General features: G+C 37.2%; 1 protein-coding gene across 11 annotated transcripts in view; it reads right to left on the reverse strand.

The window, feature by feature from the left end:
• The window catches only part of MAP4 (microtubule associated protein 4), a 171,412-nt gene that overhangs the window by 98,779 nt on the left and 56,867 nt on the right, over window positions 1–15,766 (reverse strand). For 2 of the 11 annotated variants that reach the window (XM_031027835.2, XM_031027834.2), the window contains exon 1: window positions 12,044–12,412. In XM_031027835.2, coding sequence (XP_030883695.1) covers window positions 12,044–12,047 — 4 coding nt within the window. In that variant the 5' untranslated portion in view covers window positions 12,048–12,412. Of the gene's footprint in view, window positions 1–12,043; window positions 12,415–15,766 lie in introns of those variants that run through there. The other 9 variants (XM_081816866.1, XM_081816857.1, XM_031027832.2 and 6 more) reach the window with 8 other exon arrangements.

The following is a 15,766-nucleotide window of genomic DNA, read 5'->3' on the forward strand; positions in this document are numbered from 1 at the left end:
GGGTGAGCCTGGTGAGGGGTATTGAGGAGGGCACGTTCTGCATGGAGCACTGGGTGTTATGCACAAACAATGAATCATGGAACACTACATCTAAAATTAATGATGTAATGTATAGGGATTAACATAACAATAAAAAATTAAAAAAAAACGAAGGAAGCATGATCAAACTGCTGATGGCACATCACAATATAAAAAATATAAGTCAGATCATCATTCTGTTTATACACAAAAGAGCAAGGGGGCCCGGTGGTCTTCTCAACATTAAACACAACAGCCATTACGGTCTAGACAGAAACTTGTGATTTTTTCAATAGCCTAGAGAGCTCACAGCACAAGGCTTTATTATTACAAGTATTTTTTTCAACCTCGGTGACAATGTTTTAGCCGTGAAAATGTATTAGGTAAAGAAGAAGGTGGAAGGTCGTTGTAAACATGACGTTTTTGGGATCTGGGAGTAACACCAGGGCAAATGGGCTAAATAACACATACGTGGGCTTTGCCTCAATAGACAGGAGAGGATACATCTGTATCCTGGATAAATTAAAAACTGCCTGCTACATCTCTTACATGCTACAGAAACACAGCAAGGGATTCTACAGGGCGAAGGCCTGATATCCTTTAGAATGAGCAGGAAATGTGCAATGACAGAAACACCCCTCTGCTCCAGAGAGAGCTCTTCTCTCTGCTTTCATCAGTGCCTCGATGGGTGCACCCTCCCCATACGCCCTTCACCTACTTTACGTCCTTTCACCCCTTTCATCTTAGTACAAATATCGTTGCCAACTTAGGACAGACTTTCTCAGAGCCACATTTCTTTCCTTCAGGATTTTTTCTTTTTTAAAAATTACACATTCAACAAGATGATTCATTCAATAGCTACTGAGCATATACTATGGTGCCAAACACTGTTCTAGGTGCTGGGCCATGGCAGTGACCAAAACAGAAACTCTATCCCTATCATAGTATTTATCCTCTAGTGGGGAAAGTCAGACAATAAGCAAGATAAATCATTAAACCGTACAAATTATAAAGTGACAAGTACCGTGGGGAAAATGAAAGCAGAGAAGTTGGGAGAGAAAAATAGAAGGGGTGTAATTTTAGACAGAATAGGAAGGCCTCACTGAAAAGCTATAGCGTGAACCACGAGTATATCTTATATAAGAAGGAAGAACAATCCAGAGAAAACAGCCAGGGCTCAGAGCCCAAGGTAAGGGCCCACCTGGCTTGTTCAGTAACAGCGCAAGAACACCAAGGAAGCAAAGCTCGCAAAGGGGACAGTTAAAGGGGTATTAAACAGCCCTGTGGCCACTGGTAAAGACTTTGGTTTCTAGTTTGAGATGGGAAACCAGTGGCAGGGTTTTAAGGAAAAGAGCAACATGATCTATATACAGGACCACTCTGGATGCTGTTGAGAATACACTGTAGGGAGCAAACAAATGGAGGTGGGAGACTAGTTTGGGAGGTTATTACAGTAGTCAAGGTGAGAGGAGGTAGGTCCAATCAGGGAAAGAGCAGTGGGGGTGGTGAGAAGTGGTCAGGTTGTAGGTCGACTTTTCTAACAAATTAGATGTGGGGTACAAAATAAGGACATAGGGGAAGCCAAATGTTTAGGCTGAGCAACTAGCATTCTATTTCCATTTAATGAATGGAGAAGCAGGGTTTTGTTTTTGTTTTGTTTTGATTTGGGAGTGGGGGGGTGTGGTGGAATCACTTCAGTTTAGGACACTTTAAGTTTGAGATGTCAACTTTATATCCAAATGGAGATTTCAAGTTCTAATTTCAAATTTCCCTAGTTCTCATCCAACCTCCTCATGGAACTTAACTACTATTATACATCTGTTCTTACCAAATGTTCCTTATAACTCTTTAGCATTTAAGTAATGTTTACATATTTGTGTATTTCTCTCTGCAACTGGACAAACTAGAACAAATCCACAAGACAGCTAATATATAAAGCATTACTTTAATTCTAAAGAGGTCTGTCATGTACATGATGGTTAATTTGAAAATCATCTTTTTTACTGAGCTAGCCTATTTATTTTTACCATTTTTAAGTGTACGGTTCAGTAGCATTAAGTACATTCACAATGTTATGCAAGCATCACTGCCGTCCATCTCCAGAATGTTTTTTGTCTTACAAAACTTAAAACTCTGTCCCCAACTTTCTGTCTCTATGAAGTTGACTATTTATATATGTAACCTCATATAAGAGTAATCCTATAAGTGGAATCAGTATCTGTTCTTTTGTAACTGGCTTATTTCACTTAGTATGTCTTCAGGGTGCATCCACGTTGGAGCATGTATTAGAATTTTCTTCCTTTTTTAAGGCTGAATATCACTCCTTTTTATGTCTATACCACATTTTATTTATCTATCCATCCATTAGTGGGCATATGGGTTGCTTCCACCTTTTGGCTATTGTAAATAATACTGCTGCGAACACAGCTGTATAAATATGTTCAAGTCTCTGCTTTCAATTCTTTGGGGTATATACCCAGAAGTGGGAGTGCTGGATCATTCAGTAATTCTATTTCTAATTTTGTGTAAAACTACCAATCCACTTCCTATAGTGGTTGCACCATTTTACATTCCCACCAATCATGTACAACGGTTCCAGTTTCTCCTCATCCTTACCAACACTTGTTATTTTCTGTTTGTTTGGAGTTTTTGGATAATAGCCATCCTCATGGATGTGAAGTGATATCTCATTGTGGTTTTGATTTGGATTTCCCTAATGATTAGTGATGTTAAGCATCTTTTCATGTGCTTATTGCTCTTTGCAGATCTTCTCTGGGGAACTGTCTATTCAAGTCTCTTGCACATTTTTAATCTAGTTGTTTGTTTTTATGTTGTTGACTGTAGGAGTGTTTTATATATTCTGGATATTAATCCCTTGAGACATGTTTTGTGAATATTTTCTCCCATTCTGTGGGTTGCCTTCTACTGATAGTGTCCTCTGATACACAAAAGTTTTTAATTTTTATGTGGTCCAGTTTATCTATTTTAATTTGTGGCCTGTGTTTTGGTGTCATATCCAAGAAATTATTGCCAAATCCAATGTCATGAAGCTTTTGCCCTATGTTTTCTTCTAAAAGTTTTATAGTTTTGGCTCTTACGTTTAGGTCTTTGATCCCTTTTGACTTATTTTTTGCATATGGTGTAAAGTAAGGGTCCAATGTCACTCTTTTGTGTGTGGATATGCAGCTGTCCTAACACCATTTGTTGAAAAGACTATCTTTTCCCCCACTGAATGGTCTTAGCACTCTTGTCTAAAATCATTTGATCGTATTTGCAAGGGTCTAAAATCATCTGACCATATTTGCAAGGATTTATTTCTGGGCTCTATATTCTATTCCTTGGTCTATATGTCTATCTTTATCTTAGAACCACACCATTTTGATTACTGTAGTAGCACTGCAATTAAGTTCTGAAATCAGGAAGTGTGAAACCTCCAACTTCATTCTTTTTCAATATTGTTTTGGCTATTTAGGGTCCTTTGAGATTCTATATGAATTTTAGGATAGATTTTCCTATTTCTACCAAAAAAACAAAGAAAGTGGTTGGATTTTGAAAGAAAAAATCATCTTTTCAAAAAGCATTTTAAATCTTCCTACCAGTGACTGACATTTTGCTGCTGCTTTGGAAGCTCCTAGAAGCTCACAGTTGTAGTATTCACTTATTTACATCCTTTTATTCAAACCCTAGAATTTTTCAAAAGGAATGAATCTGTGAGCAATGTAAAAACCATGTAAGAGTTAATTACATTATTCAAATTTCTCCTTTAAGACATTAGAGCTCTAAAATACATGAATAAAAAACTAACCAAACTGAGAAATAAGACAGTTCAACAATGATTATTGGAGACTTCAATACCCCACCTTCAGTAATTAATAGGACTAGAGAGAATATCAATAAGGAATAGAGGACCTAAATGACATTATAAACCAACTAGACCTAACAAACATTTTACAGAACATTCCATGCAACAACAGCAGAATATGCATTCTTCTCAAATACACATGGAACATTTTCTAGGACAGACCACATGTTAGGCCATAAAACAAGCCTGAATATATTTAAAAGGACTGAAATCATACACAGTATGTTCTACAACAACAATGGAATGAAATTAGGAAATGACAACAGAAGATAGTTTGTGAAATTCACAAATACGTGGAAATTAACAACAAACTCCTAAATTACCAATAGATCAAAGAAATCACAAGGAAATTAGAAAATACTTTAAGATGAATGAAAATGAAAACATAACACACCCAAACTTACGAGATGCAGCTAACGCAGTGCTTAGAAGGAAATTTATAGCTGTAAATCCCTACATTAAAGGGGGGTAAAAAACAAAAATCACAAATCAATGACATAACTTTCCACCTTAAGAAACCAGAAGAAGAGCAAACTAAACCCAAAGCAAGCAGAAGAAAGGAAATGATAAAATGAAAGTAAAAATAAATGAAGTAGAAAAGAGAAAAATAGAGAATACTCAACAAAACCAAATTTGACAAACCTTTAACTGGACTGATCAGGAAAAAGAGACAGGACTCAAATTACTAAACTCAGAAATGCAAGAGGAGATGTCAACACCAATCTTACAGAAATAAAAGGCTTTATAAGAGAAAATTAGAAACAACAGTATGTCAACAAATTAAAAGATGAAATGGGCAAATTCCTAAAAAGGCAGGAACTACTGAAACTGATTCAAGAAGAAAAATATTAGGATGGGAAATTCCAGAACTAACTTTTGTGATTAGTTCTATAGTTTCTAATAATTAGGCTTTGGAAATTAGTTCTGTGATATGTAGAATTCCTTCAAATTCTCTTGGTAGAATGCAAGAACCTCATTCCTTATAATAAGGCATAAGCAGACGAATTTTTTGTTGAATTAACCTCTTGGTTAATTGGACACCTCTTGTGCCCAATCCTTCTTAAAAGCCCATCTTTCACTCCACCTATAACATATGCGGCATCCAGCTGCATGTAGGTGTGATTTGACTGTTTTCTGCCACACGCCATCCCTGATACCAGAGATGAGATATCTGCAGTCCAGCATTGCAAAAGTGCAAACCCAGAAGCACAACCGTTAGCCAAGAGATGGCTCAGGATTAAGGCCACTTTGTCCACAGAAGTAACTAAGTAATACCTCATCGTACTGGCTTTTCCTCTTTCCAATTCCACTTTTCCTGGTCCCCTACTCTTTTTTTCATGGGATCACTTCTCAAAATAAACTACCTATGTACATATAAAGCCCTTGCCTTGGCCTGGATTTTCTCCCAGAAAGTAGTGCCTAGAAAAGGCTTTAAAGGTCTGTTCCTTCCAACTGCCTTTGTGACACTTGGTTAGCACTTAGAAGACCCACTGTGAAATGACATACTGTGGTAGAGACAGCACAGGGCTCATCAGCCTAGGTTCAATTTTGAGCTCTAGTATGAACCTAACTTCACCTTCTTCAAATGAAAAACGGATATACTGTTATACATTCCAAAACAGTTTACAAACTCTAATGGGTTATACAAATGACAGGTATCCCTATTATTCATAAGATATATCAGAAAAACCTGTTCAAGTCTACATTCAGGTAAAAATACAAGATCAATTTACAGAAGCTCTGTGTGAATATTAGTTCTTTGAATAAAACTCCTCTGGTCTCTAGAGTATGGCTATATTTATAATGCTTTAATTTTTTTTAGAAAGGAGAATGTATTCATATATTACTTAACGAAATTACAAATAAAAAAAATATTCTATACCTTCATATGCCTTTTGGCATAAGGTGGAGTTTCATTCCACAGAGAGAAGCAAATCATACAAAGTTATGGTTTAAAAAGTATATTGGGGGGGCGGCGCCTGGGTGGCTCAGTCATTAAGCTTCTGCCTTCGGCTCAGGTCATGATCCCAGGGTCCTGGGTTTATACCACAAATAATTTGTGGTTAAGTCTTGTTAAGCCTTCACTGTAATGGAAACAGCATCAATATAAAATTGAGGATAATCCACTCTTACACATTACTTAGAAATGAAGCTGATATTCTGTGCCCAACCGATCAGTACTGTGTCTTTGTCCAGAACCCTCTTTAGCCTCCCAGCTCCACCATATTATCAGGTTGACAAGGGGCCAGGTTTCACCTCTCTTTTTTTTAAAGATTTTATTTTTAGAGAGAGAGAGAGGGCAAGCAGGGGGAAGGGCAGAGGGAGAGAATCCTGAAGCAGACTCCCAGATGAATCAGATGCGGGGTCAGTCTCACAACCCATGAGGCCATGACCTAAGCTGAAACCGAGAGTTGGACGCGTTATTAACCAACTGAGCCAGCTAGGCACCCCTCATGTCGCTTTCATCAAAATGAATATACTAATAAGATCTGAGAATTGTCCCCATCCCACCAAAAGCCTTAATACTAGTGTACTTATAAGAAAGTTAGTGAGGTTTGTGAATTATTACTTATAGTATTTAAATTCTTGTGCTTTAAACCTAAGAAGAGATTGTGTTAAGCCCTCTTAGTAAAAGAAAACCTAAGAGGGTGGGCGCCTGGGTGGCTCAGTCGTTAAGCGTCTGCCTTCGGCTCAGGTCATGATCCCAGGGTCCTGGAATCGAGTCCCACATCGGGCTCCCTGCTCTGCGGGAAGCCTGCTTCTCCCTCTCCCGCTCCCCCTGCTTGTGTTCCTGCTCTTGCTATGTCTCTCTGTCAAAAAAATAAATAAAATCTTTAAAAAAAAAAAAAAGGAAAGAAAACCTAAGAGGGTGCCTGGCTTGCTCAGTTGGTGAAGCATGTGACTCGGTCTTGGGGTTGTGAGTTCAAGCCCCACGTTGGGTTTTCAAAAACAAAATCTTTAAAAAGACAACTTAGAACGTTAAATTGAGGTTTTTCAATAAAAAGAAATGTCTTGCCAAGCTAAAAAAGTTATTTATGCCATGCAAAATACCTTAGGCATAGAACCTTTTCAATGTCTTCAGTCAACATATTGCATTTGCAAATCTACCTACTGTAAGGAGACATTAATCCAGAATGGGTAGGGAACTGGGCATTCTGTTGAATTCTTCCCAGTTGCAGCATACTAGAGTTCATTAAATAATAAAGTTACAAAATTAAAATGTCATTGAATGTAACAGTTTCAATGGATAATTCAGAATGTATTTTAGGAAGATTATGAAAATGAATATTAACTAAACATACATGTAGTATTAGAAGGCATCTAACAATAATTGATATACCATGAAACTCTTTTGGGTTAACTGCATATTGCCACTCTGCCAACTGTTTTTCTCACCAGATGCTATAAAATATCAGTCATTTGGGCTTCTGGATAAAAAGGAGTTACTCTAAAGAATCAAAAACGACAACGTAAGTGAATGAAAATGCCTGGTAAAGTAAAAAAACCCATACAATTATGAAACTATTATGGGTGGGATCAGAAGTTTAGCTAGACCAAGAACTCATTCTTCAAGAGTCTTTATTTGCCAAACTCATGTCTTAGTCACGTTATACTTCAATAATTAAGACTCCAACCAAAATCCAGTCTGTAGGGTGTCAATGTAAGATTTTTATTATTTTATTAGTGTAATTTATTTAGCACAATGATCACATTAAAATGTCCCAATATACAAACTGTTGAAGTCTAAAGTCACAAAAAATATAAACTCAGGTGCATGAATGGGGTTATATAAAATATTATTTGTAAACAAAGTTCTACATCTTCAACATTGGGCCAAGAAAGGAAAAAAAAAAAAGAGAGAGAGAGAGAGAAAGATTACATATAAGAAACATCATATTTCAATAGAACAACCCTGACCAGTCTGGTAACCTCACACCTGTGTGTGACCACGATGGCAACACAGCATTTCTTTATAGAACTGGCTGCTTCATACAAAGCTATATGCAAAACAAAATGAAACATCCAAGTGAAACAGAGAGAGCTAACAATATACACCACATTTTAGCTGGCTAGTAGAAAATTTCAATTCTGTTTAAAAAAAAATTTTTTTTTTTGGAAAAAAAAAGTCAAACAAAAACACAGCAAAATGGAAAAAAAAGTGGAATAAATCAATGTAATAATGGAGTGTGTGTCCCTTTGACCACTGCCAGAGCCGAGCTGCACCCAGGCTTCTTCAAACACTTAAGACAAGCTGTAGAGACTGGTTAGCGGTGATAGAAAAATGTCAACCATGATCCTTAAAAAGTTAGCACTACCAGTTTTGAAAATTTCCCTAGCCAAAAAACCAAAGCCAAACCAACCAAACACACACAGAGAACCAAAAAACATAGTGAACAACTGCACACCGAAGGGAAAATGCTATGTTCTATTTGATGGGTGCTCTCCCATGGTAAGAGTTTTCATTAACAACTGCTTAGAAGGGAAGCATCAGCATTTCCCTCTAAAATGTGCCTCCTCTAAGTGTCTTCTCTCCAAGAACTCACAGGAGGAATTCTTGGCAATGTGGCCCCCGTCTGTGATCAGAAGAGGGAATGAATGCTTCCTAAATTCCAGAAGTCACAGAGACTCGGTTTAAACTTCCATCTCAAAAGCACTTTTATGTCAGAGGATCTAAAATAATGTACATCTCAAAATCTTCCTCAGAACATACTGCCAATTATTTATTTTAATTTGAAACAATCAATAGCTTGGTGATTATGATAACCTCCATAATCAGTAAGAGGATAGAAAATTAAAGAGTATTTCACATTCTGGATCTTAAACCAGAACTCCTCTAAGATTTCAAAACATGGCCCAGGTTTTATATTCTATTTCTCAAAGTCCAATCAAAGCTTATTATCTGAAAAGTTCCGCAGTACTTTTTCCAAGTTGTTCTTCCAGGTTTTTTAGCTCTTAGTGTGGGAAAGTGAGGAACGAGAATAAGAAAGTCCCACTGGGACAATCCTCAGAATACAAGGAGTATAAATGGTAATAATGTTCAGGGTAAAGGTCTTCACATGTGGTCCACCAATCCCACTGGCATGCTGCTCCAGAGATCAAAGGGATACTAGACACTACCTGAACAGAGTGTGAGTCCAATCTGATAACCATTTCATTAGAAAACTGATAAGCTGGTTGTGGTTCTTCAGTGTACTGCAATGTACTTTCGTTCCCATATTTTTACAGAAGCTGTTTTCTCTCTGTATCAACATCCTAACAAAACAGGGTTGCATTTTCTTTAACTTCTCAATTCTTGTTTTGATAGCTCATGATCATGTTATGAAAGTAACTTTAGTTATAAAATTTCATAAACAATAAAAGGTTGTCAGATTTTCAAGAGAATCTAAGCCTCTAGACAAATAAACCATAATTTCATCATAGAAACCATTTCAGCCCAACTTGCAAATAACAAAATATGGTTTAATTTGAGGAAATGCTTTTCAAAGTTTAATCTGAGCTACTCTAAACGAGAAAACTTTAAATTAAAACAGCTATAGTTATTCAGATTTTAGTAAGGCGGAGAGAAACATAGGTAGCCTGAAATATCACCCTTCCCTAAAAGCAAGCTCACAGAGAGAGGAGGGGGAGGGGAAGGGAGGGTCAATGCAGTACTGGTGGACTCAATCCCTTTATGAAAGCACACGTTTTCATTTGGTGTTACGAGATCCTGATTCATTTTGAAGATCTGAAAACCAAATGGAAAAGGCCAACTCAAAATGTTTAAAGAAAAGAAAAAACGTGAGACTGAATTAAATGATAAAATGAGTTTTAAAAGAGAACAAGAAATAAAAGACCTTAGATGACTTTTATAAAATACTAAAATTAAAAAGAATTCATCTTGCACTTTGTGCTCACAAAGGGAAAGGAGGTTCCATCAAGCCCTGCAGAGCACAAGAGGAAGCAGGTGGTTTGCTCAGGCATCAGCAGAAATAGGCCCCGAAGAACTACCCTCCGCTTCTTCTACACCATGTCCAGGAAGGAAAAGCAAAGCTCTGCAAAATGCTGAAGGTTTTAGAAGTGTAACGGTGCTTAGGAAAGATCACTGGTCTGGTGTTGCAGCAGCCCCAGTGTGGAGAGACACGCTAGGCTTCTAGGAGGAGAAAAATAGAAAGGGAGGAAGAAGTAGGAAGGGGAAGGAAAAGGCAGAAAAGCACAGGTCATTAGTAAACAGCAAGTTCAACATAGCAAGATGCTCATAAACCCTTTATACGCTATCAGTGGAACTGGTCTGCAATTAGGACTAGAGACAACATCCTGAACGAAACAGAAATGGGAATTTTCAAAATGGCACTGAGCTATGTGCTCTAGTTTAGTAATGGCCAAATTAGAATGAGGTCACAACATGCTCCAGAAACATGCACTCTCCGTCCCCTCCCTACTCCTCCTTCCCATCCCCAGTGAAACATGCATATTTTCAGGTGGTCAAACTCAGAATGCAAACATCTTCCCGTATGCAAACTATATTCTACCTGCTGCCATAATGTCATTGGGTAGTTCATAAATATTCGGATTCTTTTTTGCCACCAGGGAACTAAAAGTCTTGAAACAGTAAGGGCCAAGCTGTATGTTTTTCCTCTTCTTTTTTTCTGTGCTATTAAGAGTTGGCAATGGGAAGCAATTGCTACACAAAGTCTCTTCTGGTCACACTTGACATCTTGCTGGAGAACTCTCTCTAGTTTTGATAGCTGCTTCCTTTCTGGATGAAAATGGCATCCACTCTTTCAACTGGCTAATCAAGTCAATCCCCTCCAAGCCTTTCCTTTCCCTGGCACTGCCTCCTTGTTAAAGAAAGCTGAACTTACTCATTTTTTAAAAGTTCATGTTCAAGCTTCTCCTTTAATCACAGGGATATTGCCATAAATGTATCCTTAAAACTATACTACATAGATGACTTTGCTTTCAAAGTAGGCACAGAAACAGTCAATAATACAACAAAGATTATAAAAAAAAAAAAATTTAAAAAATTCAGTTCACAAAACTGGAAGATAAGGTGGCACTTCTGGATGTTTTTACCTTAAAGTAAAGAGTTTCTAAGTTATGAGCTGCTAATAAGGATGTTAATGTCACCGAGCAAAACTAACATTCACAACAAATGGAAACCAGCCATCAATAAATCTGAGGTACAAAGATATATACAACATTTCCAAAGGTCACAGAATAAAGAATAAATCCTAGAATAATTGCTGTTGCTAACAGAAGGAAGCCTTTAAAACCGAGAAATCGTACGGTGGCTCAAGGAAAACCTTCTCCAGGCTGAGGTAGGCATACAAGAGAAACACAGACACAATCCATGTCTAGTGCTTGCCTCCAGTACAGTAATGTCAATCAAATGTGATGCCCCAGTTAAGAGCATGCTCTGTTGCAAAGAATAATTTACTTGACCATTAAACATCTATTCATTTGGGTCAACAGTGTCAGCCTGATCACAACTGCAAAATAAGTGCAGTTATTTACAGAAATACAAGCTGACTCTCCTTATCAGCTACCTAAGAGAGCCCCACTACTGCTTAGAGAATTCTGCTCAATACAAATACACTGGGGATTGGGGGCTGGTGCTAGTTATGAGGTGGGAAGCCACAGGGGTTCAGGGCTAGCTGATGGAGTATCAAAGCCCTAGTTAATGGGCTAGGCATTAAAGTTAGAGACAGATTTCAAAAATAACAGTTAACAGGGGAAAAAGACTAAGAAAAAGACTGAGGGCAAAATCAAAAGGGAAGAACTTTTAATTTGCGGCTCACAGGTTTCCTAACATTGAGCCACGGAAAGCAAGCTAAGTACAGTGGAGAAGAGCCTGTATAAAGAGCTGTAGTGGCCAAATGCCTCCAATATAACATATTTTGATGATGATTAGTCTGCATCTATAAGCGTATTTTTAAGATTGATCCAGCTCTTGTGTGGTGTAATTACAACAAATAACTCAAGAAACATAAAGGAAATTCACTCTTTCCATTGTTGGAGATGTTATGTGGCAGAGGGCCCTGGACATGAATACACCAACAAGAACAACAATATCCTTAGAAATAGTTCATGTGATTCACTAAGAATCTTCCTCAAAGGAGCTCATCAAGGTGTTTACTGTGACTGTTTCAGCCCCACATTTGGGGAATCCTGGGAACCACTTACCCATAGTATCATTCCTTTCTATTCCGTGATCACCATTGGCTAGCCCTGTTGGTTTGGATGGAGTACCTGCAATAACCACAAAGAGTAATTACCCACGATGACAGACAGCAATATGAAAAACAGATTCAAAGCTATCTAACCAGGTAGACTTTTGTCACTCTTCACGGCATGAGCTTAAAGTAGATAAAAATCTGTCCAAAATGTAAAGATCCAATAAAAGGAAACCAAGAAACAGAACAGAGTCATTCAATTTTACGATACCCAAACACTACAGAAGAACCCTTCCTAATAAGCAAGCCGAAATCTTTTCTGTTTTGTAAACTGTCAAAGATCACCATTATATTCCATTCCAAAACCATTATGAAGCACCACAGGTTTTGCGTCTGTGATTCAAATCCAATGCTACAAGGGCCATTAAAACAATTCCCACATAAAAAGTCCAGGGCATCATCCTTGCTGCTCCTGAGGGTGAGAATTACATGGTCACCAATATCACTTCTGGGAGCAGAGAACTGTTTTTGTTTTCTTTTAATCTTAGTTATTCTAATATAGTTGTGTCTCATTCCCTAATGACTAAAGATGTTGAGCATCTTTGCATGTGTTTGTTTATTTGTCATCCTTTTCTTTAGTGAACTGAATGGTCAAATTTTTTTATCGTTTTTATTTGGGCTATTTGTTTTCTTATTACTGAATTTTGAGGATTCCTTATTTATTCTCAATACCAACCCTTTTATCAGATGAATTCTGCAAATATTTTCTCCCAGCCTATGACTTGCATTTTCATTCTCTTAACTGTGTCTTTTGAAGAGCAAAAGTTTAAATTTTGATGAACGCTAATTGTTCACTTTTTCCCTCATGCTTTCTTATGTTTTCAGTGAAGTAGCTAAGAAATCTTTGCTTAAGGGCGCCTGGGTGGCTCAGTCAGTTGTGTGATGACTCTTGATTTCCGCTCAGGTCTTGATCTAAGGGTTGTGAGTTTGAGCCGCACGTTCGCTCTGTGCTGAGTGTGGAGCCTACTTAAAAATTTTAAAACTTAAAAAAAAAAAAAAATCTTTGTCTAACCCAAGGTCACAGGACCTTCTCCTATGTTTTCCTCTAGAACTCATAGTTTTCAAATTTAGGTTTCATTTTGAGGCCTATGATACATGATTAATTTTGTATATGGTATAAAATATGGGTCTAGATTCATATTTTTGCATACGGACATCTCATCATTCCTGTATCATTTGTTGTAAAGACTATCCTTATTCCACTTAACTGCCTTTGCACCTCTGTTGAAAAATCGACTGACCATACTATGTGTGGATCTATTTCTGGACTCTATCTCTTCTATTCCACCAGCCTATAAGTCTCTTCATTTTTCCAGTACTATACCATCTTGATTATTGAATTTGTATAGTCTTTAAAAGAGGTCATGTGAGTCCTCTAAATTGGGTGTTTTCCAAAACTGTTTTGGTTGTTCTAGTTCTCTTGCTCTTCTATATCCTGAATGAAACTGCATTGACTACATAGATCAATATAAGGATGTACAACCTTTTCTTAAAGGCTTTGACTATAAAATTTCAGCAACCAGTCTAGCTCTGCCATCAACTTGCCAACCCAAGAGTTTCCCATGAGTCACTCTCAAGAACCTCACAGAGATATTTTTCGTAAGACAAGTAAAAATCTAGAATGTATGCTACAAAAATATAAAATGCAAGGTTTTACTTTGAAAGACAAGAAACTACACTACCCAATCTTCTGACTCCTACAAATCCAAGGCAGAAATCTTTCATATAAACTCACTGAAAAGTCTTTCATTCTGTTATCTCAGATAACAGAGGAACAACTACAGAGAACAACCTAAAGAACAAGGCAGACTGAAAGGAGACTATTAATTAACTGGAAGAAAAAGGAATAAAGGACTGAAAGAGAATAGACTTTTATTAAATACCCACTAGCACAAGGCACCATGCTAGGGCTTCATGTACTGTGTTTTACTTACCGAAGAGATACTAAACGTTCTATCCCATATTTATGCCAAATATGGGATAGAACATGTCTGGAATAAATTTGATTTTATGCCCACAAAATAAGCTTATAAAATTTATTCTTCCTAGCTCAAGAAAGAATACATATTTTTAAAATCTGCCTCATTTTAAAATGCAGATTGTAAGAAAATAAAATGCAGATTATAGGAAAATGCAAATTACAAAAAATACCAACTTCTGGTCATAAGAGTGATAAAATCTTTTTAAAATTTAATAACAGCCACTGTTGGCAACAGTGTAAGAAAACAGGTAATCTTGGGCGCCTGGGTGGCTCAGTTGGTTAAGCGACTGCCTTCGGCTCAGGTCATGATCCTGGAGTCCTGGGATCGAGTCCCGCATCGGGCTCCCGGCTCGGCGGGGAGCCTGCTTCTCCCTCTGACCCTATCCCTTCTCATGCTGTTTCTCTCTCTCTCTCTCTCAAATAAATAAATAAATAAAATCTTAAAAAAAAAAAAAAAGAGAGAACAGGTAATCTTATATACGACTGGAGGAATATAAATTGGAACATCCTTTTTATGAGACAATTTGGCAGCCTATCAAATTTTGAAATGCTTAACTTGACAATCCATTTTAGGTATGTAGTTCAGAGAAAGACATAAAAGTACAGAAAAATGAATGTTAATGAGATGTTTATTATGTCATTGTTTAAAAAGTAACAAATGCTCACCGACAGATTCGCTAAATTGTGAAGTAATAATGCAATTTTAAAAGAAATTAGGTAGCTTTTCATGTACTGAAATGGGAAGATGGCCAGGACACATTAAGAAAAAATAAAAGCAAATATGGCATAATAGCATTATAAAACACACAAACACAACGCACGCACATACAAATAATCAGGGAAAAAAAATGAAAGAATATATACCAAATGCCACTGATGGGGAACCAGAGATAGGGATAAAAAGGAAGACTTTCACAGACATAAAGTCCTATTTTAATTGAGCACCTTAAAGAATTTAAGAGTAGGGATGACTGACTGGCTCAGTTGGTAAAGCATGTGACTCAGTCATGAGTTGAAGCCCCACATTGGGTGTAGAGCTTCCTTAATAAAAATAATAAGGGCAGAGAAACGATTCCATTTACAATAGCACCAAAAACCATAAGATACCTCGGAATAAACCTAACCAAAGAGGTAAAGGATCTATACTCTAGGAACTACAGAACACTCATGAAAGAAATTGAAGAAGATACAAAAAGATGGAAAAATATTCCATGCTCATGGTCGGAAGAATAAACATTGTTCTAACAATCTATACCTTCAATGCCATCCCGATCAAAATTCCAGTGACATTTTTCAAAGTGCTGGAACAAACAATCCTAAAATTTGTATGGAATCAGAAAAGACCCGGAATCACCAAGGAAATGTTGAAAAAGAAAAACAAAGCTGGGGGCATCACATTGCCAGATTTCAAGCTATATTACAAAGCTGTAATCACCAAGACAGCATGATACTGGCACAAAAACAGACATATAGATCAATGGAACAGAATTGAGAACCCAGATATGGACCCTCAATTCTATGGTCAAATAATCTTTGACAAAGCAGGAAAAAACATGCAATGGAAAAAAGTCTCTTCAATAAATGGTGCTGGGAAAATTGGACAGCCACATGCAGAAGAATGAAACTCGACCATTCTCTAACACCATTCACAAAGATAAACTCAAAGTGGATGAAAGACCTCAATGTGAGACA

Source organism: Leptonychotes weddellii, chromosome 1 (genome assembly GCF_054177405.1).
Source record: "Leptonychotes weddellii isolate Sample4059 chromosome 1, ASM5417740v2, whole genome shotgun sequence".
Taxonomy (NCBI): Eukaryota; Metazoa; Chordata; class Mammalia; order Carnivora; family Phocidae; genus Leptonychotes; species Leptonychotes weddellii.